Source organism: Cervus elaphus, chromosome 24 (genome assembly GCF_910594005.1).
Source record: "Cervus elaphus chromosome 24, mCerEla1.1, whole genome shotgun sequence".
Lineage (NCBI taxonomy): Eukaryota > Metazoa > Chordata > Mammalia > Artiodactyla > Cervidae > Cervus > Cervus elaphus.
In genome coordinates this window covers 62230798-62255252 of record NC_057838.1, presented here as the reverse complement: position 1 = coordinate 62255252, position 24455 = coordinate 62230798, and the positions used below count along the sequence as shown (strand labels likewise).

Sequence of the window (24455 nt, the reverse complement as noted above, 5' to 3'; positions counted from 1 at the left end):
CAGTTGTAGGGAGGTGGACCCTGGCCAGACAGGGAGGCCCTCTGCTGAGTGAGAGGCTGCCAGGCATCAGCAGGCTAGAACATGGGGAGTCCAGCAGACCCAGGCCTTCTCAAGCCCCTGGTGCCCCCCTCCCAGGCTCTCCATCTCCAGATCAGAAAACACAGCCCCTGACTTTGGCAGGACGCTGGTGGGGAGGGGGGTCTCAGGTGTCAGGGCTCCACCTGGGAGATCCCTGCTTCTTAAAAGGATGCCTTGGCGGGTGGAAGGAGGGGACCCTCTGGGTTCCCTAAAACCTGACCCACGGACGTGGAGCTCTCTGCTTCTGACTGGGGGAGGGGTCCTGGTGGGTGCAGTTGTGGGGGTCCACTGACCGTGGGTCGTCGCTGTACTGCACGGCGGCGAAGCGTACACCCTGAGCCCCCGCTGCCCCGGAGAAGGGCAGCACCAGCCCCTCAAGGAAACCCCGCACTTCGCGGAAGTTGCTTCGGCCGATGGACGAGGAGCCATCAAGTAGGAATACGATGTCAGCGGCGTAGAGGCGCGTGCAGCTCACTGTGGCCGGCAAGAGTCATCAGGGTTTCCTCCTGGAGCCCACCTACGCCCTCCCCTCACAGTGGTCCCCTGGGGCTGGGGAGGGGGGTGGGGTGGGCCTCATCCACTATGCAAACCGGCCCAGGCTGGCTTGGGCCTGGGAGCGGTGGAGGGAGCAGAGGTGGAGCCCGGAGCGGACTCTCCCGCGGAGGATTGGTGGGGAGGCAGAGTCTCCGGTGCGGGCGTGAATCAGGGACTGAGGTTGGCCTCCGGGGACCAGCACAGGCTGTCATAGGGGTAGGGGACCCAAGCACAACTGGATGCAGTTGGGGAGACGCAGCATGGGTTGCGGAGGGTTTGGGGAGTCCAGGCGAGAGTTAGGAGAAATGCGCGCGGATTTGCAGTGGGTGGGAGGCGGGCTCTAGGATGAAGGCCGAGTGGAGCCGGGTGACAAGGTGCAGTGCCCTGGATGGGGTCCTTCCCTGCCGTACCCACCTCTCTCCCTGGCCTGGGCCCACACTCGGGGCGCCCCTGCCAGGATCCCGGCGCAGAGCGCAGCCACCAGGAGCCGCAGCCTCATCCTCGGTGAGGGAGATGGGCAGCCAGGACTCCCGCCTCTGTCCCTCGGCCTCGGCGGGTCTGAGGCCGGCGCTCTCCCACCCCCAGTCCCGGTCTTGCCTGCCGGTCCGAGGCTCCCGTAGCCAGACGCGCCGCAGTCCCGCCGCCACAGCAGAGAAAAGTCCCTGATCCCAGGGGGGCGGAGCGGCGGGCGGGGACCCAGGCGGCCCGCCCCCACCCATCGTCCCAGAGGTCGCCGCCCCTGCTACCCCTCCCCGCGACAATCAGGCTCCATTTAAGTGTAAAGCCCCCCACCGCTGGTGGCTTCTGGGATTCCCCTGGGAGGTTCTCTACAAGAGAGAGGTTGAGGGAGACCCCGCCACCCCGTGTAGGGTCAGGGATCTTGACTGCTTTACGTCAAACAGCCCAGAAGTGACTGCTGGAGACCAGACTCCAGAGAGGTTCTTGGGGACCAAAGACGCAGCAGGATGTTGGGGTGGGGTGGGGTGGGGTGGGGGGAGCTGCAGCTGGAGATGACTCACCACCCCCCCACAGGGGCACCCAGACAGCCCTCGGGCGGTGAGTCCCGCCGGCCTCTCCTCTGATTCAGCCATCCCTGTCTGGTGGGTCTCCTGTTCCCACCCTGATCCCTGCAACAGCAAACGAGGGACTCAGGCTGGTCTTCGTCGTGTCCACCGCTGGACACGTCATGTCCGCCCCCCCGTGGAGGGGGAAGCCAGGAGAGAATGTGTGTTGTGCTTGTGCATACGTGTCCATCCCAGTGTCCCGCATCCGCATCGCCGGCTATGCCCAGGCAGATGCCATCCAGCTGTGCGGCAGGGAGGGGCTATCCATGTGTGGAGGGTGGACCACCCACAGTGACAGCTCCTCTCTCAGGAATCCATCCCCTCCTGCCTCCACCCCCACTGGTGGGCCTGACCTGCTCCAGCCAGGCCCCCTACCACACATTCTGAGACTCCCGTCCACCCATCACCTCCGCCAGGCCCAGAGGTCATCTTGGGCCTCCCCCCTTTCTTGCTCCACCTGTAGTGTCCACCTTCATGACTACCTTCACCCCGCTTCTCTCCCCTTAACCAGGCTGACTTCCCATCTGTCTCCTGCAGGTTCTGTGATCATGGACAGTCCCCTAACACACCCGCAGGCCAGAGACCCTCTTTGCATATGCATTTGTGTTCATTATAGGGGGTGATGCCGAGGCAGAGAGCCACTCTCAAAAGCAGGCCCTGTTATTTTTTTCTGCTACTCCTGAATGATTCTGGGAAGCCTGGAGACTATGTCTATACTCACCCCTGCCATTCCACCCCTTCCAACACGCTGGTCCCCCCAACCTCTCCTGGGGCTCCATAGGCTAATGGGGGAAGAGATGGGGACGGCACGTCTATTGAACTTGTCTGCTTTGACCTCCTCTAGGGCTTGAGGTCTCTGGTGTGGCCAGAGCTGGGCATGGTGACAACCATCCGCACTGCCGGTGTTCCTGTTGTCCCTGGAGCTACAGGGACAGCCCCAAATTATCATGGGTACAGCACTGTGATCCATAGGGCCCAGAACCTTTCCCCAAGATGGAAGTCTTCTCAGCCACATCCAAGGATCACCGTCTTCCGTCCTATAGGTGAGGGCTGCAGAGAACGAGACACGCTCTCATTACAGAGGCAGCCCCGCCTCAAGACCGTTACCCCTTCTTGCACAGAAGGGTGGCTGTGTAGGGCAGAGCTGGTACATAGTGAAGACACACACACGTTTGGGTCTAGCCTTTAGGGGAGACTGGAGGAACAGTTGAACGGGTGTTCATCCCATCAGAACCATGAGTGACCCCCCAAAAGGAAGGGCAGCCTGCTGTGAGGGAGTCGCTCAAAGGTTGGGAGGAGAGGTTGTTGGAGGTGGAAGCTAGGTTGAGGACGCATGCCTGTCTGGTGCTCCCGGGAGGCTCACAAGCAGGGGTGTGGCCCTCTGAGGCCCCTGGCTCCAGCCTCCTGGCAGGCACACAGCCTAGGGCCCAGCCCCAGAAACCAGCTCCCTCCATCTGGGCAGTGGGGCCCTAGAGGTCTTTTTCTCCCTCCTACACTTTCCTTCTCTATTTCAGTCTCTGCACCACGTCTCCAACTGGGGCCTCTTTTGCAGGGGTTCCACCCCACACACCCCACTGTCTTAAGACACTTCCAAATTTCTCAGAGCCACAGCCAAAGCTGGGCAGGTCATCCTCCTCCAACCCACCCCCCTCTGTGGTACCCCAGCCCTGCTGGGGATGCTGTCCAGCCTGTGCCCCCCGAAGCCCACGCCCGCTCTTACTAGAGCTGCCACAGTGCTGGCTCACCGGGACCACACCGAAATGCTCCTGAGTCCCCAGGCTGTCTGCTGACTAAGTCACTCCTCTTCCCAGTAACCCTCAATACATCTCCCTCAGTACGCCTCCAAAGGAGAGATCAAACCCCCTGGCTAGGTCTGCAAGGCCCATTAGGACGTCACCCCAAGGGGCTTGACTGCTGTGTCCAGCGCTCCTGTGGCCTTGGAGGGCCAGGGCTGGGCTTAGCAAATGGAGGCCCATCCTCCTGGAGCTCAAACGTGGGATGGCAGGCACCCATGGCAACAAACAGGGTAAGGGAGAGGAATACTGGGGTGGGAGTGAACTGCGGGTGGTTTGGACACTTCTGAACGAACTTCATCCCCAGGACCCTGTCCACAACTGCCAGCACCACCTCCCTCAGGCAAATCAGGCCCCACACGTCCATGCTACCACAGTGGGCTCCCAGGAACCCTGACTGGAAGCGTGGGGGGGCACAGGAGGAGGACCTACCTGCCCTCCTGCCTTGGGGACCGGAGCCCAAAGGTGGCAAGGGGACTAGACAGCTGTGAGCTCCAGCAGGTCCTCAGGAGACGGGGAGGGGACTGCCGGGCCAGCAGCTCAGGACTTGCCTGGGACAGAGCCCGTCAAGGGAGGGGGCTCAGGCCCCAGAGCTCAGGGATATTCTTGGAGCCTGAGTCAGCAGCAAATCGAGGCAAAGGATTCTTGCCTTGCCTGTCCAGGCAGCAGTGAGAAGCCAAATGGGAACACCATGCCCCAGGCTATCCTCCTCCCAGAATCCAGAGTAAACACACGAAGGCGGCTTCCTCGAGGACATTTCTTGGCCTCTCCTGGTCCGCGGGGGTGGCGGCGGGGGGGCAGGGGGAACCAAGGTCCCTCAGAGGGCGACCCACAGGACCCACAGCAAGGGGCTTCCCACCTGAATCCCCAGGCTGGGAGCCCTAGCAGGGTAAAGGCTGGGTCTGCAGTTCCCACGGCCCCCCACACCCCTCTCCGGGGACAGACTGGCGAGGAGCATCCCCCACGTGGCTAACTGCAAACAGCTGGTGGCAGCTCCCCGCAGGCATCAAAGGCTTCCGGCCTCCGTGCTACAGCCCCCAACTCGCCCCTGACTGAGGACACATCAGCCTGTGGGAAGGCAGAGCATCCAGGACACGCAGAACCGGGCGGAAGTCACCGCTCCCCCACCCACAGCCCGGTGGACTCCACGCCAATGACGAGACAGGGACGACGCAGTTCTCAACGCAGGACTTTATTGGTTGGCGGGTCAGCAGCAGCACAGGTCTGAAGGACCGAGGTGATGTTTGGTGGGGGGACCTCGAACCCTGGCCCCGCCCTCTCGCCTGCACAGGCTTCCTGCCTAGAAGCGCAGCCAGAACATGCCGCTACGGATCCGGTTATAATCTGGAAGCTGTTCAATGGGGCCTGTGGGGAGAGGGTGGGGCGTCAGGGTGGGGTACCTGGGTGGTACAGGGACACCTGGCCCCACGCCGCGCCCCATTCAGAGCTGCCCAGAGCAGCACCAGGCAGGCTTTAGTGGAAAGAGGGTAGAGAACATTCCTCCAGGGGTTGCTGAGCCTGCCCCTTCACGCTCTGGTCTCTGGAGCCCCACCCACACGCGGAGGTGTCCGTTACCTGGCGGGTGTGGGGGACTGATGGAGGCACCTTGGCAGGCAGTCAGGGAGCTGCCGGGACAGGTTTTCTGAGCAAGAACTCCCTGGCAGCCAGGCTGTTGGGCAGAGCCTCTTGGGGGCCCCAACTTGCAGCTCCCAGTGAGAGTTGGGGGAAGGGGGGAAGCAGAGGCAGAGGGGAGGCCCAGACAACGGCCTGAGGCGGCACCCAGAGAGTGGACCTTCCAGGCCACTCACCGAATCCAGCCACTGCCGGGCACTGGTCGTAGAAGTACTTGGAGCAGACCTCACGCAGCAGCCTGGCGTCCACCTCCTGCAGGACGACGCGGAGGGCCCCCTGAGTGGCACGGCCCCTGGGCACCTTCCACACGTCCGAGGCGCTGACCCCGTTCCCAAAGGGAAATGGCAGCAGGGCTCTCCTGGGTATAGGCTTCCACGGGCCCCAGGCACCGCCACAGCCACCCACACCTCTGCCCTGCCCCCACTTACACCACCGAGGCAGACGACGCTGCGAGGACACCGGGGTGCCCACAGGAGCAGTCTGCCTCAACCCCCCACCCTCTGCGAGGCGGCCAGCTCAAGACTCCCGAAGCTGTCTCTCCCAGGGGCCTGTTACCGCAATCCGGCTTTCCCACTCGGCCAGGGGGATGCGGCGGCCGTACGTCAGGAGACTGCGACCAATGTCCTCACACACGGGAGTGGTGCCTGCAAGGGTGAGGGAAGCTCACAGGTCCACACCGAACCACCAGGGTTCTGCACTGACCTGGCCCTCGGCCTGATCCTAGACCACAGTCCTCACCTGTACAACCTGCCCCTGTATCCATGGGCTTCTCGGGCCCGCCCACAAGGGGTCCCTGAAACCCCAGGCTCCTGGGGAAGGGGTAGCAGTGGGACACGACATGACCGTCAACGTCCTCCTTGCCGGTCTCGGGCAGGAGCACTGGTCGTGCTGGGACTGTCACCGCCCGTACCCACCCCACCCCTCGCCGCAGGGCTGCAGGACTCACCATCCAGGTGAGACACCAGAGCGTTTCGCAGGAGGTTTTTGCCCCGGACCACCTCGCTCTCTGTGGCGCTGGTGCACAAGCGCATCCTAGGGCAGGGGTGGGGCGGGGGTCATCCTGAGAGACGCTGCGGTCCCCGAGCCTCCCGCCCGCCAGGACCAGCGGCAGCAGGCCGCCACTCACCACTGGCCCTGCAGGACAAACATCATGTCGTCGATGCTCATGTGGTCGCAGACGAAGTGCGCGCCCAGCAGCCCAGTGTCTGCGTAGCAGATGTTGAAGGTCTGGAAACTCTGGCACAGCTTGCTGGTCGCAGCAACGGAAGCCAGTGGGCTGGACAGGTGCTGCCAGGGGCCAGGGTGGTCAGCACCCACCCTCCTGTCTGCCGCCCACCGCCTGAACCCCGCAGGCTGAGCACCCACCGCCCAGCTGCGCCTCTTCCCTGAAGACGAAGTCCCCTCCCACGCCCACTCACCGGGCCACCACCGTAGGTGCAGTCGTAGTGGCCGATGATGGCGTTGGCCACCTGGAGGGCCACATTGTCCGGGTTGGCCCAGCCAGGCCCCTCCACTGCGATGGCCACGTGGGCCAGAGGCAGGCCGTCCTCACGGTGGCGGATCTGAAACGGGACGTGGCAAAGCTGAGGGACAGCCAGACCTCCCCGGTGACAGCAAAGGTGCCAAGTGTGGGTGGCAGCGTGTGCACACAAGTGTGACCATGTGTGCCTGAGAGGCAGCAGCCACGGGACCCCAGCCCAACTCCCGAGGCACCTCCGGAGTCATGAAAGAGCCAGGCACGCAGGAGCACCACCCCCGCCCACCCAGCAGCCCACCTCGCTGCCAGTGAAGCGGCATGGAGTAAGAGTGGGCACAGCGTCCTCGTCGTAAGTCCCGGAGAGGCTGCTGAAGTGCTTCTGGGCGAGGTCAAGCAGCTGCCGGTGCTCCACCCCTGCCGAGATGGACAATGTGGTTACCGGTCAGCCGAGACCCAAGACGCAGGGTATGGGAAGTCACACAGAGGCGGAGGACCCCGTGTCCTGCCTCGATGGGAGACCCCGCCAAAACAGGACATCAGGACAAGGTGAGCGAAGAGGGCCCTCCACAGACTCACTCTAGCTCAGCGGCAGGCGGGGCAGGCCCCCAGGGCCCAGCAGCTCCCACCACCCTGGCCACAAGGACACAGCGCAGGCTGGGCTGAAGGATGGGCCCTCACGTGATGCACTCATCAGCACCAGACAAGGTGCCCCCTGGGCCTAAGGCCACCCGTCCGGCCTCACCCCTCCAGCCCTTCCTCAAGCACGTTCCACAGGGCTGGCAGGTGAGCGGGCACACAGAAGCGCCATGCAGGGCTGTGACTAGCTCTGGGGTCCCGTGCCAGGGACATGGAGCAGTAATGTCACAAACTCACGTCTCAAACCCCTGCCAGGCCTCCCCTCCACCAGAGGCCTCCGCTGCCCCAGCCCCTCGGCCAGCGGCACCGTGGTAGGAAGCAGCGCCCCCAGGTACAGGCCGCCTTTCATTCCTTCCTTCCTTGAGCTCAGATCCGGCTGGACTCAAGCGCGTCCGACGTGTCAGGAGCTCAAGCTCTCTCGGTTCACTGGCCCCAAGGTCACCAGCTGAGCTCCTCCTATCCGTCTTTCCCGTCCAGCCAGCTGCCATAAGTTGGGGTGGCACCCCTGACCCGCTCCTGTCCCCTCCTGGCTCAGGCGTCCGTCAGGCTTCCATCTACAAACCCACCTTGAGTTCATCCACTTCTCCCCCTTCCTCCCGCCGCCCCCACCAGGCACCTGCCACAAGCCCCGCCTGCATCCGCCTGCTTCCACTCTGGCCCCGACATGGCAGCAGTTGCTGCTACTCAGTCGCTAAGTCGTGTCCGACTCTGCGACCTCACAGCCTGGAGCCCACCAGGCTTCTCTGTCCAGGGGGTTTTGCAGGCAAGAATACTGTGGTGGGTTGCCATTTCCTTCTCCAGGGGATCTTCTTGACCCAAGGATCAAACCCGCGTCTCGGGCATCAGCAGGTGGACTCATTACAGCGGGGCCACCAGGGAGGCTCCCACGGCAGCAGAGTGAGCCCCCGATCAGAGCAGCGCGTGACACCACCCTGCCCCTCCGCGCAGACCCCCGCTCTCCCGTGACTAAATCCCACCACTCTCCAGCCCTCGGTTCAAATGACAAGTGCTTCAAAAGCACCTCCCTAACCTCTGAGCACCCCACAAAAATCCCCGACCACTCTGTGCCTTCCTTTCAGGGCACTTTCTATCATCCGATGTCTGGTTTCCCACCGACAAGGCCAAGAGGAACCGCCTGGAGGCCTGAATCTCCCGCCAGCCTCAACCTGGGTCTCCAAGGACCAGGTGAGGCTCACAAAGTCCTGAGGCCTAGGAGAGGCCAGCAGCCCAAGTGAGGCATGTACGAAACGTGAGCAGCAGCCCCAGGCGGCACAGCGGAATCCCACCTCAGCACAAAACAGAGGTCACTTCCCTCAAGGACGGGACAGGGAGGGAACAGGGTCCGCAGGAATGGAGGACCCCCCCAGTCAGAACCAGGACACCTGGCCCTGGTAATCAAGGCCACAGCCCAGCACAGCCCACCCCCCATTACCAGAGGGCTTCCACCAGCCCACTGCTCACCTCCAGCTGCTGCTAACACCATTCGGGGGGCCTTGTAATGCCGGCTGAGGTACTCGGTCAGGTCTGCCCGCGACAGCTTCCTGCAAGACACACCGCCAAGGGGTCAACACTGCCCCCAAACCACAGTGATGTGGGTCACACAAAATGGGGCTGAGGAGACAGACAAGGAGACTCGGCTTCACTGGATCCTTGCCCCATCTCTGGCACTTGCCACTAGGGCCAAGAGTGCAGCCCTCACTGGGCCCCGTCACATCCAACTTCAGGACCAGCTCGGAGTCCCCTCCAAGGAGGGTGTGGGCTGATATGGTGGGGGCTTGAGGGGCAGCGGCAGGGCTCCTCCTACCAGAGGACAAGAAGCCATGTGGAGAGACCCCCAGAGCACCCTCCCTCAGGCTGGTAGGACATACACATGGAAACAAAGCCCGCAATTTGAGTGGGGACCACACAAACATTCAAAAAGATTCCCGGGGAACATGTGGCAACACAGAAAATGTCTCCAGTTGTGTAAATTAGGAAAATAAACAGCACAGGCACTTGGCCAACTAAATACAAACTCCTGCGGATGTGGCCTTCCCAGGCCCTAACAAGGGGACGACCTGCCCCCTGGACTGGCCAGCTCGCACCTGACGTTCTCACTGGGCCCCTCCACGGACTGGCCTAGAGGTGTGCCCTGGAAGGCCGTGGCGTGCAGGTAGTTGAAGACCACATCCCGCATGGACGTGTCGTTCTCCTGCAGCTCCTGCAGGATCACATCCCGCTCCTTCTCAATCTGGGAGTCTTCGAGGCTGCAGTTCTGCACGATGTCGGCCAGGAGCTCTACAGCTGGATGCAAGCAGGACAGGTGTGGAGACCACAGCACAAAACCCCCGGGCCTGACACCCCTGGTGTCAAGGCCCTACTCTAAGGGTCACCCCACTCTTCAGTCAGGCCAGGGGCTCCCGAGTGCCTGTCCTCTGCACCCCTGGAGTCCTACCCTGTGCCAGCCCCACCCTCCAGGCTTACCTTTGGGCAGGTCCTTCGATAACGCCTTAATGTAGTAAGCCGTGTGCTCCCGGGTGCTGTAGGCATTAAGATGGGCCCCCATGCTCTCCACCTCCTTCTCCAAGGCATTGCCAGGCCGATTCTTTGTTCCCTGGAACCAGACAGGAGCCACATGGGAGCCCGAGATCCCCCATCCTCATAGGCTGAAGTCCCAGCAGGACCACTGGTCCACAGGTAGCTCCCGCAGCAAAGACTCTGGGGTTGTAGGGCCCAGAGTCTGTGCTCACCAAGTGCTCAGCAGGCCTTAAGCTGATCAAGGCCACAGCATCGTGGACCGGCAGAATGGAGACATCCAGGGGCCAGGGAAGGGCATGCCCAAACCAAGTGTCACCTGAAATCCAGCACCCCCACACCAAGAGGGGGGACAGCTCAGGGGGAGCGCCTGTGACCGCAGAGTGCGCATACCAGCCTGACCTTACCAGCACTCGCTTACCAACAGTCATGGTCAGGTGAACACACACCTGTGCTCAGGTGATGCTACTCCCCACTCTCCTTCACACCATTTATGACTCAGGTATGTGCCAGTGGCCTCTGTGGGATTCAGCCTTAGTCCTGTGTGTGTGTGTGTGTGTTGTGTGAGTGAGTACCGCTGTGCAATGACACACACCTGCACACTGAGACTGACACGCACTTCTGTGATGCTGGAGCTGGCTAGCTGCCCATTCCTGCTCCACAGCCTCACCAACCCTGTATCTTCTCTATTTTTTTCATTCATTTAGAAACTCAGTGTCTACTCCATGCAAACACAGGGTGGCTAAGGGCTTGTTCTCATCCTCATGAAAGCTCCTGCTCGATTCTACAAACCAGAGATGCACAGCATTTTACAAAAACTAAGTTGTTGGACTTCTTACAATGCACGTGTACATCCACAATTCTACGTCCATGCAGGCAAACAATGCAGGCCTGGCTTCTGGGGAAGAGCAGGGCTCCCTTGCTCCTTGGGGTTTTTCTGGCTCTGGGGGCCTTGTGCAGGGGTTTACCAGGTAGGCGCTCACTTAGGAGAGGCCTGGCCCACATGGTGTCTCCCAGGAAAGCCAGACAGAGATTGCTTCCCTCTGCCACCTTGCTGAAAGTCCTAAGTGAGGAGGCTAACTTTTCTGACCTGCATCCTCAGGAGGGACAGCAGGAAGCCCTCAGCACAGGGGAGATGCAGGACTTTAGCAGCCTCACCTTGAAAGCCAGATGCTCCACAAAGTAGCCTGCCCCATTGTTCTTCTCAGTCTCGTAACGGCTGCCGGCATCAATCCATACCCCTACCTGGACAAGAAATCACCAACAAAGGTAACAAACAAACAAACCCCAGCCCGCACTCACACCCAACCCTGTGGGACCCAGAACAAGCCCCACACAGGGGCTCACAGTTCCAGGTAGGGGAAGACGTTCTCAGCAGGACCCCTGGGATTGGACGCTCGGGCACCAGCTGACTGACTAGTCACACTGCATCACCTCTACTCCCTGCTCTAATTTCCGACTGGTGGGGAGACTCCCAGGGAAGCTTCTAACTGCACATCCACCTGTCCCATCACTGCAAGAAATTCTTAAATTCAATCTCACTTTTCAGTTGATTCTTTGCTTCCTCCTGGCAAACTAATCACTTGCAAACAACTTTTTTTCTGCTTCCTAAAAATTACACCCTGTCTTTCTGTTCTGGAGATTGCGTTCTTTCACCATTAGAGGAGGAGGTTCATTCATACTTAAAAAATCTGTTTAATCGGACCTGGACACCTAACACTGCCAACACACCCTGGCACCCAATAAGAGATTCTTATAGTTTTATTTATTTATTTTTGATTCTTATAGTTTTAATAGCCTCCTTGTGTGCTGTGAAATGCACATCACACTACTCACCCCCATGGTAACACAGATCTAATCTTTTCTTTTACTATTTGTATCACAGCTGATTTAAAATGCTCACATCTACTTTACTAAGAGATGTTCCTGTATGTGGTATATATCATAAATTCTTACATGAACATCATCTACTACCCATCTAACATCTTCAACAGATGCATTTTATAATCCACAGTATTCCTTGATTACAACTGGCAGCATTCTTTCTCTGGCACTGGAGCACAGCAGTGCTCCTTATGATCAAGGGCATCTTCTGTTTTGTTTTTGCTCTCAGTCGCTAAGTCGCGTCCGACTCTGTGACCCCAGGCTCCTCTTCCCATGGGATTTCCCAGGCAAGAATACCACAGTGGGTTGCCATTTCCTTCTCCCAGGGATCTTCCCAACCCAGGGATCAAACCCATTTCTCTTGTGTCTCCTGCATTAGCAGGTGGGTTCTTTTGCCACTGAGCCCAGGGAAGCACTGGGCATCTTAGTGTCCATGAAATACAGCATTCTCGACTAAGTTTTCTTAACAGGCTGTGTGTCGGCTTATACAGGTGTCATGCATTAAAAAAGCTACCCATCACCTTTTGCGGTCACCTAAGTCTCTGAATCCCATTTTCCTCATTGAAGGATGACTTCTCTTATATGGGCTGCTAAAGAAAAAGCTGAAAAGGGGATTGGCCTCCTGACTGGCAGGCATCACATGCTAAATGAGTGTTGGTTCAGTGAGAACTGCCTCCATGAAGTCAAGGCATGGTTAGAATCGCGACTGGAGTAGGAGGGTCAATCCTCAAGGTGACTGAGGAGAGTCTGACCCAAACCATAGAGCCCAAGGTCACACCCCGACCTGGGAAAAGAGATCGTGCCCAATATGGAGGCACCTCCCGACAGCGGACCCCGCTCACCGTGCAGGTAGGCTGGGAAGACTGCTCCGAGGCCACTCGCAGCCCGTTGTCCAGCTGGCTGACCTGCGTCTCTGGCACGCTCTGGAGGGCCTGGGCGTAGGTGGCGGTGCCCCTCAAGTCAGGCGACCTCAGCAGGGCCGGCTGTTGGAAAGGGGCGACCGGGACTGAGGACTAGAATAGGGGGTCGCTCCTCAGCTTGCAGGCCTGCAGTGTGGGATCCCCGTCCCCACCCTCAGGCGGTCCGCGAGACTCCCATTCGCGCCCTCGGCCGTGACCTTCCCACGGCCCTTAACCCCGCGACCTCCCCATTCTCCACGGGCACTAACAGCCCGCTCCCGGTGCGCGTTCCGAAGCCCCGCTCCCCACAGCTCTGCGCTCTCGTTGCCACCTCACCGAGCGGCGGGTGCGCAGCAGCACTCGCGTCCCGCCGCTAGCTGCCCGGCAAACCGCGGAAGCCGCCATCTTCTAAGCTCCAGTGGACGCTGGGCCGCGCCACGCATGCGTAGGGGCGCGAGGCGCAGGCGCAGTACTGGGGTCTTGGCGCTCGGCCGCCCCCTGGCGGAGGAGATCGGAAATATTCATTTACTCCCTGCAGGTCGCAGCTTCTTGCCTTCGCGTCCCTGGGTACCAGCGCGCATCAGTGCCTCTGGCTAGTCATCGTCCTGCTCAGGTCTGTTCTGGATCCAGTTCATCTTCCCCCTTCACTCGTGGGAGAGTGCCCGACGTTTCACACGGACCGTGGGCGCCTCGATTGCGCTGAGTGCTCGGAGTGGCCGAGCCGGCCGCGAGCGCAACCACAGCATGTTTGCGAATCGCAACCCCAGGGCTAAAAAGCACCAGGCTGGAACCTAGGACTACTGCGCGGCTGTTGAAAAGTCACGGTTTTCTTTTTAAAGGAACGGAGTAAATTCATACGGTTGACATGGAAAGAATTTAGCAATATGCTGCTAAGAAAAAAGGAACAATTTTAGAGACTAATTTGTGAAAAAGATTCCTTGTTTGGAAAATAAAACACACATCAAGAGGTCTTGCATAGGCAACAGAGAATTCCTAGGAACTCACTGTAAAGTCTCAGTCAGATGACTTACAGAAAATAAATTCAGGGGAGGGGAAAGAGGCTACCATTTTCACACTTCTGTTTTATTTTAATACATGATTTTAACTTTTTAGGGAATTCTCTGGCAGTCCACTGGCTAGGACTCTGCGCTTTCACTGTGGTGGCTGGGATTCAATCCCTGGTTGGGTAACTAATATCCTACAAGCCACTGTGCGGGGCCAGAAATTAAAAAAGAAAAGTAAAATAAAACTTTTGTTAAAAGTATTTGTTGCTTTTGAAATAATGGCATATTTCTGAACTGAACTTCCTTTTACAGGTATATGATTTTTTGTGACCTTTCAAAACATCACTCCACGAAAATAGAACTTTCTTTTATGAAAATGAAACAGAAGGGGCTTCCCTGGTGGCTCAGTGGTAAAGAATCCACCTGCCAGTGCAGAAGACACCGGTTTGAGACCTCATCTGGGAAGACCCCACATGCCAAAGAGCAGCTAAGCCCATGCACCACAACTACTGAGCCGGTGCTCTAGAGCCGTTTGTGCCACAACTATTGAAGCCTCCACACCCTAGAGCCCCTGCTCTGCAACGAGAGCGCATCACCACAGCGAGAAGCCTGAGCACCGCGAGGAGGAGCGGCCCTGGCTCACTGCAGCTAGAGAAAGTCCATACAGCAAGGAAGACACAACACAGCCAGAAATAAACAAAGTTATGTTAAATATCGAAGAGAAGATGCTTAAGTGTGCATGGATTAATATCTTGTGAACTAAAATGATGTTATCATCTAGACATGAAAAATAAAGTGAAATAGAATCTCCTAGTTTTTAGTACAGTCTTTTTGTTTTTAATTACTGGTGTTTAGAACCATTTTGACTGGGCTTCCCCGGTGGTCTAGTGGTTAAGAATCCGACCAGTCCTGGGTGTTCATTGGACGGACTGATGCTGAAGCTGAAACTCCAATACTTTGGCCACCTCATGCGAAGAGTTGACTCATTGGAAAAGACCCTGATGCTGGGAGGGATTGGGGGCAGGAGGAGAAGGGAACAGAGGATGAGATGGCTGGATGGCATTACCGACTCGATGGGCATGAGTTTGAGTAAACTCCGGGAGTTGGTGATGGACAGGGAGGCCTGGCGTGCTGCGATTCATGGGTTGCAAAGAGTCGGACACGACTGAGCAACTGAACTGAACTGAACTGAGAACCATTTTATATTTACAGAAAATCTGAGCAGAAAGTACAGAATTTCCCATATATACCCGCCCACTTACAGCCATGCACAATTTTCCTAATTAATATCTTACCTTATTCTGATAACTTTGTTACAATTAATGAATCAGTATTGACACATTTATTATTACTAAAGTGCAAAATTCTTGGACTTCCCTTTTGGCTCAGCTGGTAAAGAATCCGCCTGCCATGTGGGAGACCTGGGATCGATCCCTGGGTTGGGAAGATCCCCTGGAGAAAGGAAAGGCTCCCCACTCCAATATTCCGGCCTGGAGAATTCCATGGACTGTATAGTCCATGGGGTCACAAAGAGTCGGACATAACAGAGCAACTTTCACTTCATAGTTTATTCAGATTCCCTTAATTTGTTTTCGTCTAATGTCCTTTTTTGTTCTAGGATCCTGTCCAGGACGCCACATTACATTTCACCGCCACGTTTTCTTCGGCTTCTCTTGCTGTGACACAGTTTCTTCCCGTGACCAGCGCACTGTGTACCTTCCTTCTAGCAGCGTGCGTGTGCGCTCCGTCATTTCAGTCATGTCCGACTCTTTGCAACCACATGGAGCCCACCAGGCTCCTCTGTTACTGGGATTTTCCAGGCAAGAATACTGGACGGGTTGCCATTTCCTCCTCCAGGAGATCTTCCTGACCCAGGGATTGAGCCCACATCTGCTGCATTGTAGGCGGATTCTTTACCCACTGAGCCACCTGGGAATCCCTCCAAAGAGCTCACTGCCTCCAATTCCTCTCCTCCCACTCTCCCCCCAAAGCCACTCCAAGTCCACTCCCTATTCATTCTTCCAAAACCACCCCCTATTCATTCCTCCAAAACCACAGCTGTAAAGGTCATCCGTGAACTCCAGGTTGCTAAATCCAATGGCCAGTTCTCAGTCTTGTTTAACCTGATTGGACACACTTTCCTCCTTAGAGCCTCATCTCTTCTCCACCTTTATTTCCCATTCTTTCCTATTGTCCTCCCTCCCTGGACACTCCTTCTTGGCTCCTCTGCTAATTCTGCCTCACCTCCCGACCTGTATACAATGAGTATCCAGGGCTCAATCCTGGTACCTTTTCCCTTCCTGATCAAAACTTGCTCTCTGGTCATCTCATCCAGTCTCATGGCTTCAGTGCTGTGTATACCTACAGAGCATCCTGTATTCCCATCATCTACTCACCATCTCCCTTGGAGAGCTAACAGACATGCCGTTTTATCATGCTAAAGCTGAACTCTTTACTTTCCCTCCTAAACTTGTTCCTTCCATAGTTGTCTTCATCTCAGTAAATGACACTTCCATTAGCCAAGTTTCTCAGGCTAAAAATCTAGGACTCGTCCTTGACTCCTCTCTCTCTCAAAATCCACACCCAGTACCTACCCCCCACCCCTGCTTCCTCACCCCCACTGATGTCCTCGGGTGAGAAGGGAAGGACAAAGACAAGCAGGAAGTGTGGTGTGGTAGATGCTGTTTCAAGAGATTGGTCAAAAAGGAAATGCTACTAAAAGGTCAAGTACAAGTAATGGTCATTGCAATGATTTGGCAAGAGTCTTGGATGAGTCACTGATTTTCTGAAATTTACTTGGCAGATGGGGAGAGGTTAGATCAAAATATCTTTCCCCCCCTAAATTGCAAGCTGGTTTTTGTAATAGCAGTTTTGTTTTGTTTTGTTTTGTTGGCCATGCTGTGCTATACACAGTATCTAATTTCCCCAACCAGGGGTGGAATCCAGGGCCCCTGGCAGTGGCAATGTGGAGTCCTAATCACTGGCCCACCAGGGGAGTGCTGTAACAGCAATTCTTGACTAGGCCTCCTTTCTCTATCCATCTCTGAGACTCCTTTTATTCCCCCTAGAAACTCTCTAAACTAAAAAGCAGGTCCACGTAGGCTGGCTGAGAGGGCTCTGACACTCACCTTATTCTTCTCACTCAAACTTATTGGTCTTGAGTTTTTATTTTAGTGCTTAAATCATGCTAACATGTACATAATATTTAGCACCTTTATTATTTTAAAGATAATTATCTTAATTATTACAGTTAAGTATGTATTAATTACAGTGGTATTAATTACATTCAAAATGCCCAGTCCCTGGCAGTTCACTGCCAAAGCCTAGGTTCGATCCTGGTCGGGGAAGTAAGATCCTGCAAGCTGCATTATGTGGCCAAAAAAATATACATATATATTGTGCAACCATTACCACTATCTACTTTCAAAACTTTCCTTCATACCAAACAGAAACTCTATTTCCATTAAGCAACAACAAACCATTTCCACCTTCCTCGAATCTCTAACAACCTCCATTCTGTCTCAATGAACTTGTCTACTCTAGGTACCTCGTTTAACTGGGATCATACAGTATTTGTTGTTTAAAAGATAACAGGCCCCAAAATAGAGTCGCTTAAGCTAAGCTGCATGCCACCAAGCCAAGTCTTAATTTTAGCTTGGGCTCTCCTAGAAATTAACTCTTAAAGCAGTTGAGCAGGGATCACCTGATCAACACTACTTCATCTGCCTGATAAATCATGCCATTCCCTGAAGGACAAGAAATTTGCAATAACCAACTGCTTGTTTGTTTGTTTGTTTGTTTTTTTGCCAACTATAGTATCTTTGTTCATACTCCCTTTTACCTAGAAAAGTCTTCCACTTTTGTTCAGGTCCTTGGTGTTCTTTTCTTTTCTACTGTTTATCTATTTTCTTGCTTATTTGGTTGTGCCAGGTCTTAGTTGCTGTACACCCACAGAATCCTTAGTTGTAGCCGAGGGATCGAACCCAGGCCCCCTGCACTGGGAGTGTGGGTCTTAGCCACTGGACCACCAAGGAATGGCGGAGCTCTTTTCTATCTGCCAGGTTGGATGTGCCTGATTTGAATCAAATTTTGATCGAATAAACTCTTAAAAATTTCAGCATGCCTCCGTTTATCTTTCCACATTGTCCTTTTATGTTTGGCTTATTCCGCTTAGCATGATGTAGGTGGACATGGGCTGTTTCCACCTTTTGGCTATTGTGAATAATGCTACACTGAACGCCCACTGACATACAAGCATCTGTGTGAGACCCTGCTTTCAATTATTTTGGTATTTACAGAGGAGTGGAATTGCTGGATCATACGGTAATTCTAGTCGTAGTTTTTTGAGGAATCACCAAACTGTTTTCTAATAGTGGTTGTGCCATTTTACACCCCTGCCAGCAAAGCGAAAGTGTTCTAATTTCTCTGTGTTTTCACCAATATTTGTAATTTTCCATTTTTTCCCTCATAATAGCCATCCTAATGGGGGTGACATGATATCTCACTGTGGTTTTGGTTTGTAATTTCACAGTGACTAGTGATGTTGAGTATCTCTTCATGTGGTTATTGGCCATTTGTGTATCTTCTTTAGATAATATCTATTCAAGTCCTTTGCCCATTCTTGAATTTGGTTGGTTGGTGTCATTTAGTTGTAGGAATTCTTTAGGTATCCTGGATATTTGTCCCTCATTAGATATGCAATTCGCAAATATTTTCTCCCATTTTGTGAGCTCTCTTTTGACTCCCTTGATAGTGTTCTTTGATGCACAGATTCTTTATTCTGATGAAATCCAATTTATCTATTTTTTTTCATTACCTGTTCTTTTAATGTCAAACGTAAGAAATCATTGCCTTCTCCAAGAGTATGAAGATTACATCTATGGTTTCTTCTAAGAGTTTTATAGTTTTAACTTTTGGATTTAAATCTTTGATCCTTTTATTTGTATATGATGTACGGTAAGGGTCTAACTTCATTCTTTTGCATGTGGACATTCAGTTTTCTCAGCACCATTTTTTGAAAAGATTCTCTTTTCCCCATTAAATGGCCTTGGCACTCTTGAAAATCAACTGAACGTATATGTGAAGATTTATTTCTGGGCTTTCTATTTCATTGGTCTATACGTCTTACTCATATGCCAGTACCACACTGTTTTGATTCCAGTACATTTATAGTACATCTTGGAAATCAGAAAGTAGGAGTCTTCCAACTTTGTTCTTCTTTTCCAAAATTGTTCTGGCTATTTAGAGTCCCTTGAGATTCCATATAAATTTTAGGATGGGCTTTTCTATTTCTCTTCAGTTCAATTCAGTTCAGTCACTCAGTCGTGTCCAACTCTTTGCGACCCCATGAACCGCAGCACACCAGGCCTCCCTGTCCATCACCAACTCCCGGAGTCCACCCAAACCCATGTCCATTGTGTCAGTGATGCCATCCAACCATCTCATCCTCTGTCGTCCCCTTCTCCTCCTGCCCTCAATCTTTCCCAGCATCAGGGTCTTTTCAAATGAGTCAGCTCTCTGCATCAGGTGGCCAAAGTGTTGGAGTTTCAGCTTCAACATCAGTCCCTCCAATGAACACCCAGGACTAATCTCCTTTAGGATGGACTGGTTGGATCTCCTTGCAGTCCAAGGAACTCTCAAGAGTCTTCTCCAACACCACAGTTTAAAAGCATCAATTCTTCGGTGCTCAGCTTTCTTTATAGTCCAACTCTCACATCCATACATGACTACTGGAAAAACATAGCCTTGACTAGAAGGACCTTTGTTGGCAAAGTAATGTCTCTGCTTTTTAATATGCTGTCTAGGTTGGTCATAACTTGCCTTCCAAGGAGCAAGTTGTCTTTTAATTTCGTGGCTGCAATCACCATCTGCAGTGATTTTGGAGCCCAGAAAAACGAAGTCAGCCACTGTTTCCACTGTTTCCCCATCTATTTGCCATGAAGTGATGTCTATTTCTCTAACAAAACACTATTGGGATTTTCATAGGGATTACCTTGAATCTGTAGACCACTTCGGGTAGTATCGCCATTTTAACAACATGAAGTCCTACAATCAAAGAACATGGAATGTCTATTTATTTAGATTTTCTTTAATTTCTTTCAGCAGCATTTTGAAGCAAGAAGCAATCAGGCAGCACTTTCAGCACTTCCCTTGGAAATTTCATCTGCTAAATATTCAGGTTCATCATTTACAAGTTCTGCTTTCCATTCAAAATGGGTTATGATTCCACTAAGCTTCCCACGACTATTTAACAAAGATTCCTTTCACTCCTAGTTTCCAGTAACATCTTTCTTCTGAGCCCTCTCTGGCAACATTCTTAATGTTCACATTTCTGCTAACAGCTGGTTGAAGACACTTCTGGCTTTTTCTGTTATGCTCACTGACTCAGTCGACATGAAGTTAAGCAAACTCCAGGAGATAGTGAAGGACAGGGAAGACTAGTATGCTGCAGTCCATAGGGTTGCAAAGAGTTGGACACAACTTAGCAACTGAAGAACAACAATTGTGTTCTCTGACACCCTTTCCGTCTTTGCTCAAGGCTCAATTCCACAGCCACTTCCACATTTTTAGGATTTGTTACAGCAGTACCTCTCACTCTTTTTCTTTTTTTTTTTTACCTCTCACTCTTGATACCAACATCCATAGTAGTTTTCTACTGCTGCTACAACAAATCACCAGAGACTTAATTGCTTAGAAGAAATCAGATTTATTATCTCACAGTTCTGTAGGCCCCAAATCCAACATTGGGATGTCATTGGGCTAAAATCAAGGCATCAGCAGGGCTGTGTTCCTCTCTGGAGGCTCAAGCGGAGTATGTGCCCTTGGTCATTCAGGTTGTTGGCAGAACTGAGATCCTGGTGGTTGAAGGACTGAGGTTTCTGTTTTCTTGCTGGCAGTTACCTGAGGGTCATTCCCAGCTTCTAGAGGCCATCTGGATTCCTTGGATCTTTGGGTGGTGGAAGATCTCTGCCACCATATTCAAAGCCAGCAGCAGAGGATTAGTACCTCTCATCCTTTGACCAACTCTCCTGCTCTCCTCTTCCACTTCTAAGGGCTCATGCCATTACACTGGACCCACCAAAATAATCCAGAACAATCTTCCCATTGTAATGTCTTTCAGCTTAATTCCAGCTGCAAAATCCTTTCTGCTATGGACTATAAAATATTTATAGATTCCATGGATATCTTGAAGACTATTATTCTGGCCTACTGCAGACTCTCTTTGACCAACTCCTGCCCCCATCCCCAGCCTGCTGTCTCCTGTGCCCCAGAGTTCCTTCTCTCCCCTGAAATCCTGACCACCTTACAGTTCCTGCAACAGGTCAAAGTCTCTTTCCCTACCTGGCCCTTGTATGTGCTCATCCTTCTGCCCGGAGCACTCCTCCTCCTCTCATCACCCCACTCATCCTTCAGGTCCCAGCAGTCAGCCCTGCTCCACCCCAACTGGGCCAGCATACCTCTCTGCAGAGAAATTGCCCTTTTTGAGTGTGCTTCACCACCACCTCCACCCTCCCCTGAGTGTGAGTGGGTGAGGAAGGAGCCAGTTCTCTTCTGTATATCAGCAAATCCTGATGCCTAGCCTATGGTAGAGGAAGGGAGGAAGGGGGAGGTGAGGTCCCTTGGGGAGGTTTAGTCCTCATCCCACTTCCAAGGGGTCTTAGAGCAAGAACCACTTAAGTGTCTCCACGTGTTTGAGATGTCATAAAGATGAAGGCTGCCAGGGCCCATCCTCTACCCCCCAGCCCCAGCTCAGGCCCCACAGACTCAACCAGGAGCCCTAGCTGACTCAGCCACATGGTCACCTCTGGGCTGCCCTCCCTGGACCACCCACACCTGCCCTGATGGCCAAGTCTCATCCCACCCCCACTGGGGAGCCCCGAGAAGCCCCAGAGGAGCAGTTGTATTTGTGAGCGTGATCCCTAAAGAGGAGGGCTGAGTTGGGATGGGGGGCGATGGAGCAGTGTGAGCCAGCCCAGGCCCCACCTGTCCCACATCGAGGGGCACTGAGGCCTCGATGGGTCTGCTGGCTCTAAAAGTAGAAAAGGGGCACACGGTCCCAACAGGTCTGGAGAGAACCGAGACACACTGGCCTGAGGCTGGTCCAACAAGCCACAAGAAGTCACCAGGCAGAGAGAGGAAAGCGTTGGGTCACCCAGTCTGAGTGGGAGTCCCCTTTATTTGGGTGCGCTTCTGGGTGGCTAGATGCTGCAGGTGGCACTCAATATGGACCAGGAGGGCATCCAGCATATGCAGGACGCCGAGGAGGAGGGCGCGGTCTGAGATGGGGCCCCGTCGTTTCCAAGTTGCACAGGTGTGGGAGGTCAGCTGCGGATGCTGAGGACAGGACGGAGAGGCAGGAGTGAGAACATAGGGAAGGGACAGAGGTCTGGTGTGAAGGGGGGGCTTAGGGTGATGGAGGATCAGGGAGTGGCCAATGTGGCCTCGTGTGGTCTGGGGCCCATACAGGCTGGGTGAGGGCTAGAGATATTACAGGGGGAAGATGGGACAGGTACCCCCCCACCGATGGGAAATGGCCAGGGGGAGGATGGGATAGGGTACCACCCACAGGAAATGGCCAGGGACTGTCGGCTATGGACAGATGTAAGGCCCCTGGGGAGGGAGCGATGGGGGAGGGGCGGCAGGAGACATGAGTGGGGGGATGGGTAGAACAGAGGTAGGAGGCGGTGGGGACCGAGCCTGGCTCACCTCGCTCTTAGAGGCCTGTGAACGCCGCCGCTGCATCAGCGCACGGCTGAGCATCAGCATCATGGTCGTGGTGACCGTGACCCCAGCCACCGGGTAGATGCGGTTGGTCCCCAGGCCCATCCAGTAGCCGGGACAGCCCAGGCTGCTCTCACAACCCTCCAGGCTGCTTGGCTGGCACCCCCAGGGCTGTAAGTCCAGCCCCACCTGGTACCACATGGGCCGTGACCAGGCGTGGGTGCAGACGGGCATCGTCAGTAGAAGCAGCCACGGCAGGAAGGACTGTATGCGCAGCATGGCTGCGGCAAGTGCCAGGGGCCGGAACCTGGGCGCCTGGCAACGGGCAAACACCCCTCCCCCAGGGGGAGCAGGCGAGGCAGGAGATTCCAGCTGGGCCCGTGGCTTTCAGGAGGGGCAGCATGGCCAGGAACCATGGGATGGGGGGAGCAGGCTGGGGGCCCAGAACTGAAAGCGTGCCTCCTCTCCCCTCCTCCTCACCTAGCATCCAACCCCTAAAATTCTAGCCCCCACAACTCCTAATGCTGCTCTCCACTGGCAACAGGCGGATCAAGTCGAGTGTAGACCTGCTCCCTGCTTCCCAGACTCAGCCCCAAGGACCACCAGTGAACACTCAAAAATGCAGGCGCATACTCTCAGGAAAAAAACCTGAAGCTCAACCTGGCCTGCGAGGCGCTCTGTGCTCTGGTCTCCCCTGCTGACCCACGCAGACCACGCTGGTGTTCCTTGAACATACCCTACGCCAGAAGCACATCCAAAAAGATGATTGGATGTCAACTCAATTGTCACCTGCTCCCTGAGCCTCCCTCCTAGAACCATTCTGGGTAACACAGTCCCGTCTCTCTCACGTGACCCTGCTTTACTTTCTTCAAAGAATCTCTAAGTATGGGTACACCTCAAAGATACTGTGCTTCAGTTCCAGCCCACCAAAATACATAAAGCAAGTTGCGTGACTTTTTTTGGTTTCTCAATGCATATAAAAGTTACGTTTACACTACACGGTATTCTATGAAGCATGGAATAGCATTATGTCTAAGAAAAAGTACATACCTTAGTAAAAAAAAAAAAAATCACTTTATTGCTAAAAATTGCGAACCGTCATTGGAGCCTTCGGCAAGTCATAGCAGTAACAAAGATCACTGATCACAGATGCTCATAACAAATATAACAATATTGAAAAAGTGTGAAATACTGTGAGAATCACAGCGTGACAGAGACACACAGCAACTGTTGGAAAAATGGTATCAATAGACTGGCTCCAATGCAGGGTTGCCACAAACCTTTAATCTGTTAAAAAAAAGAAAAATACAGCGCAATACACAAAGTCTCCCTATAACTACAGGTCCATGTTTGAGGTTTCCCTTCCACTCCAGCACCTATGCTTCACTTAAGCAGTATTTACCCAGCACCTCCAGATGCCAGGCACTGTTCCTTGTGGCTGGAGGCTTTGACATGGTGACAGGCAGTGTGATCACGTAAACAAAGCGCCCTGACTTCCTGGGCAGGGAGGTGGGGGGTGGGGGCAAGGACAGAGGATTTGTGAACACTAGCAGGGCGCTGACACAGGCCAGGAGAGAAACCGCCAGGCAAGGGGGGGCCTCGTCCCCTGGCCCAGCACCTGCAAAGGGCAGGCTCACGTGTTTTGGCAGGTGACGCGAGTCTACCACTGCCGCAAGCTATCTGTGGCATTCACTCGAATACTCATTGAGCAACCCATGAAGTGGGTACTCTTCTCATTCTCTCCCGAGGAGGACAGAGGCCCAGAAAGATTCGACCCCTCACCCTAGCCCTGATCACTCAGGATCAGCTGGCCCAAAGGACCACTGCTGTCCACGGGGCCACACGCCCAGGTGTCAGTGTTTTATGGCCGAAATCAACACATGGTTCTTGGCCGACAGTGACCTGCAAAGTCCAGATAGTGTAATTATATGAATAGGCAATTTTTTCCCAAATAAGTCAATCCTGTGCATTCTTTTTTTCTTTTGACTGTGCTGTGTGACTCATGGGATCTTAGTTTCCCAACCAGGGGTCAAATCCTCACCCTTGGCAATGAAAGCTGAGTCCTAAGCATGGGACTGCTGGGGAATGCCCACATTCTCCTCGCCACAGACCTGCAACACTAAACGCAGGTGTTCACGGCACGGCCCCGGGGGGCACCCAGTGGAGCCTGGCCTGCCCTGCACCTGCTTAGGTGTCCTTGTGAACAGGCCATTCTTGAG

At 54.3% G+C, this 24455-nt stretch overlaps 3 protein-coding genes across 4 annotated transcripts in view; all 3 read right to left on the bottom strand.

Moving 5' to 3' along the window:
- COL7A1 (collagen type VII alpha 1 chain) overlaps window positions 1-1406 on the bottom strand; it is a 30466-nt gene extending 29060 nt beyond the window's left edge. Inside the window, exons 1-2 of the mRNA XM_043887038.1 lie at window positions 1027-1406; window positions 372-552 (exon numbers count right to left, since the gene is read on the bottom strand). Coding sequence (XP_043742973.1) covers window positions 372-552; window positions 1027-1111 — 266 coding nt within the window. The 5' untranslated portion in view covers window positions 1112-1406. The remainder of the gene's footprint in view (window positions 1-371; window positions 553-1026) is intronic.
- Window positions 1407-4645: 3239 nt separating this feature from the next.
- Window positions 4646-12998, bottom strand: LOC122683320 (cytochrome b-c1 complex subunit 1, mitochondrial). 2 transcript variants are annotated; one of them, XM_043887046.1, is made up of 13 exons: window positions 12848-12998; window positions 12455-12595; window positions 10887-10973; window positions 9678-9807; window positions 9299-9497; window positions 8676-8755; window positions 6877-6992; window positions 6520-6663; window positions 6228-6388; window positions 6048-6133; window positions 5657-5745; window positions 5278-5353; window positions 4646-4834 (listed from the first exon to the last, which is right to left on the bottom strand). In XM_043887046.1, exons 1-13 carry the CDS (start codon window positions 12914-12916, stop codon window positions 4770-4772), a joined length of 1443 nt encoding a protein of 480 aa, XP_043742981.1. In that variant the 5' UTR covers window positions 12917-12998; the 3' UTR covers window positions 4646-4769. The 2 variants fall into 2 exon arrangements, with proteins under 2 accessions (XP_043742981.1, XP_043742980.1); XM_043887045.1 differs by having other exon boundaries at window positions 12455-12625; window positions 12848-12943.
- Window positions 12999-21641: 8643 nt separating this feature from the next.
- Window positions 21642-24390, bottom strand: TMEM89 (transmembrane protein 89). The gene is made up of 2 exons (XM_043885888.1): window positions 22222-24390; window positions 21642-21849 (listed from the first exon to the last, which is right to left on the bottom strand). The coding sequence occupies exons 1-2, from the start codon at window positions 22513-22515 to the stop codon at window positions 21664-21666; spliced, it is 480 nt and encodes a 159-aa protein (XP_043741823.1). The 5' UTR covers window positions 22516-24390; the 3' UTR covers window positions 21642-21663.
- Between the last annotated feature and the right edge of the window lie 65 nt (window positions 24391-24455).

Coding starts and splice junctions, on each gene's coding strand:
- LOC122683320 (XM_043887045.1), bottom strand. CDS start 12,916: ATGGCGGCTTCCGCGGTTTGCCGGGCAGCTAGCGGCGGGACGCGAGTG. Junction 12,626..12,847: donor TGCTGCGCACCCGCCGCTCG/GTGAGGTGGCAA, acceptor CCCCTATTCTAG/TCCTCAGTCCCGGTCGCCCC. Junction 5,354..5,656: donor AGTGGGAAAGCCGGATTGCG/GTAACAGGCCCC, acceptor GTCGTCCTGCAG/GAGGTGGACGCCAGGCTGCT.
- TMEM89 (XM_043885888.1), bottom strand. CDS start 22,515: ATGCTGCGCATACAGTCCTTCCTGCCGTGGCTGCTTCTACTGACGATG. Junction 21,850..22,221: donor CACAGGCCTCTAAGAGCGAG/GTGAGCCAGGCT, acceptor TCCTGTCCTCAG/CATCCGCAGCTGACCTCCCA.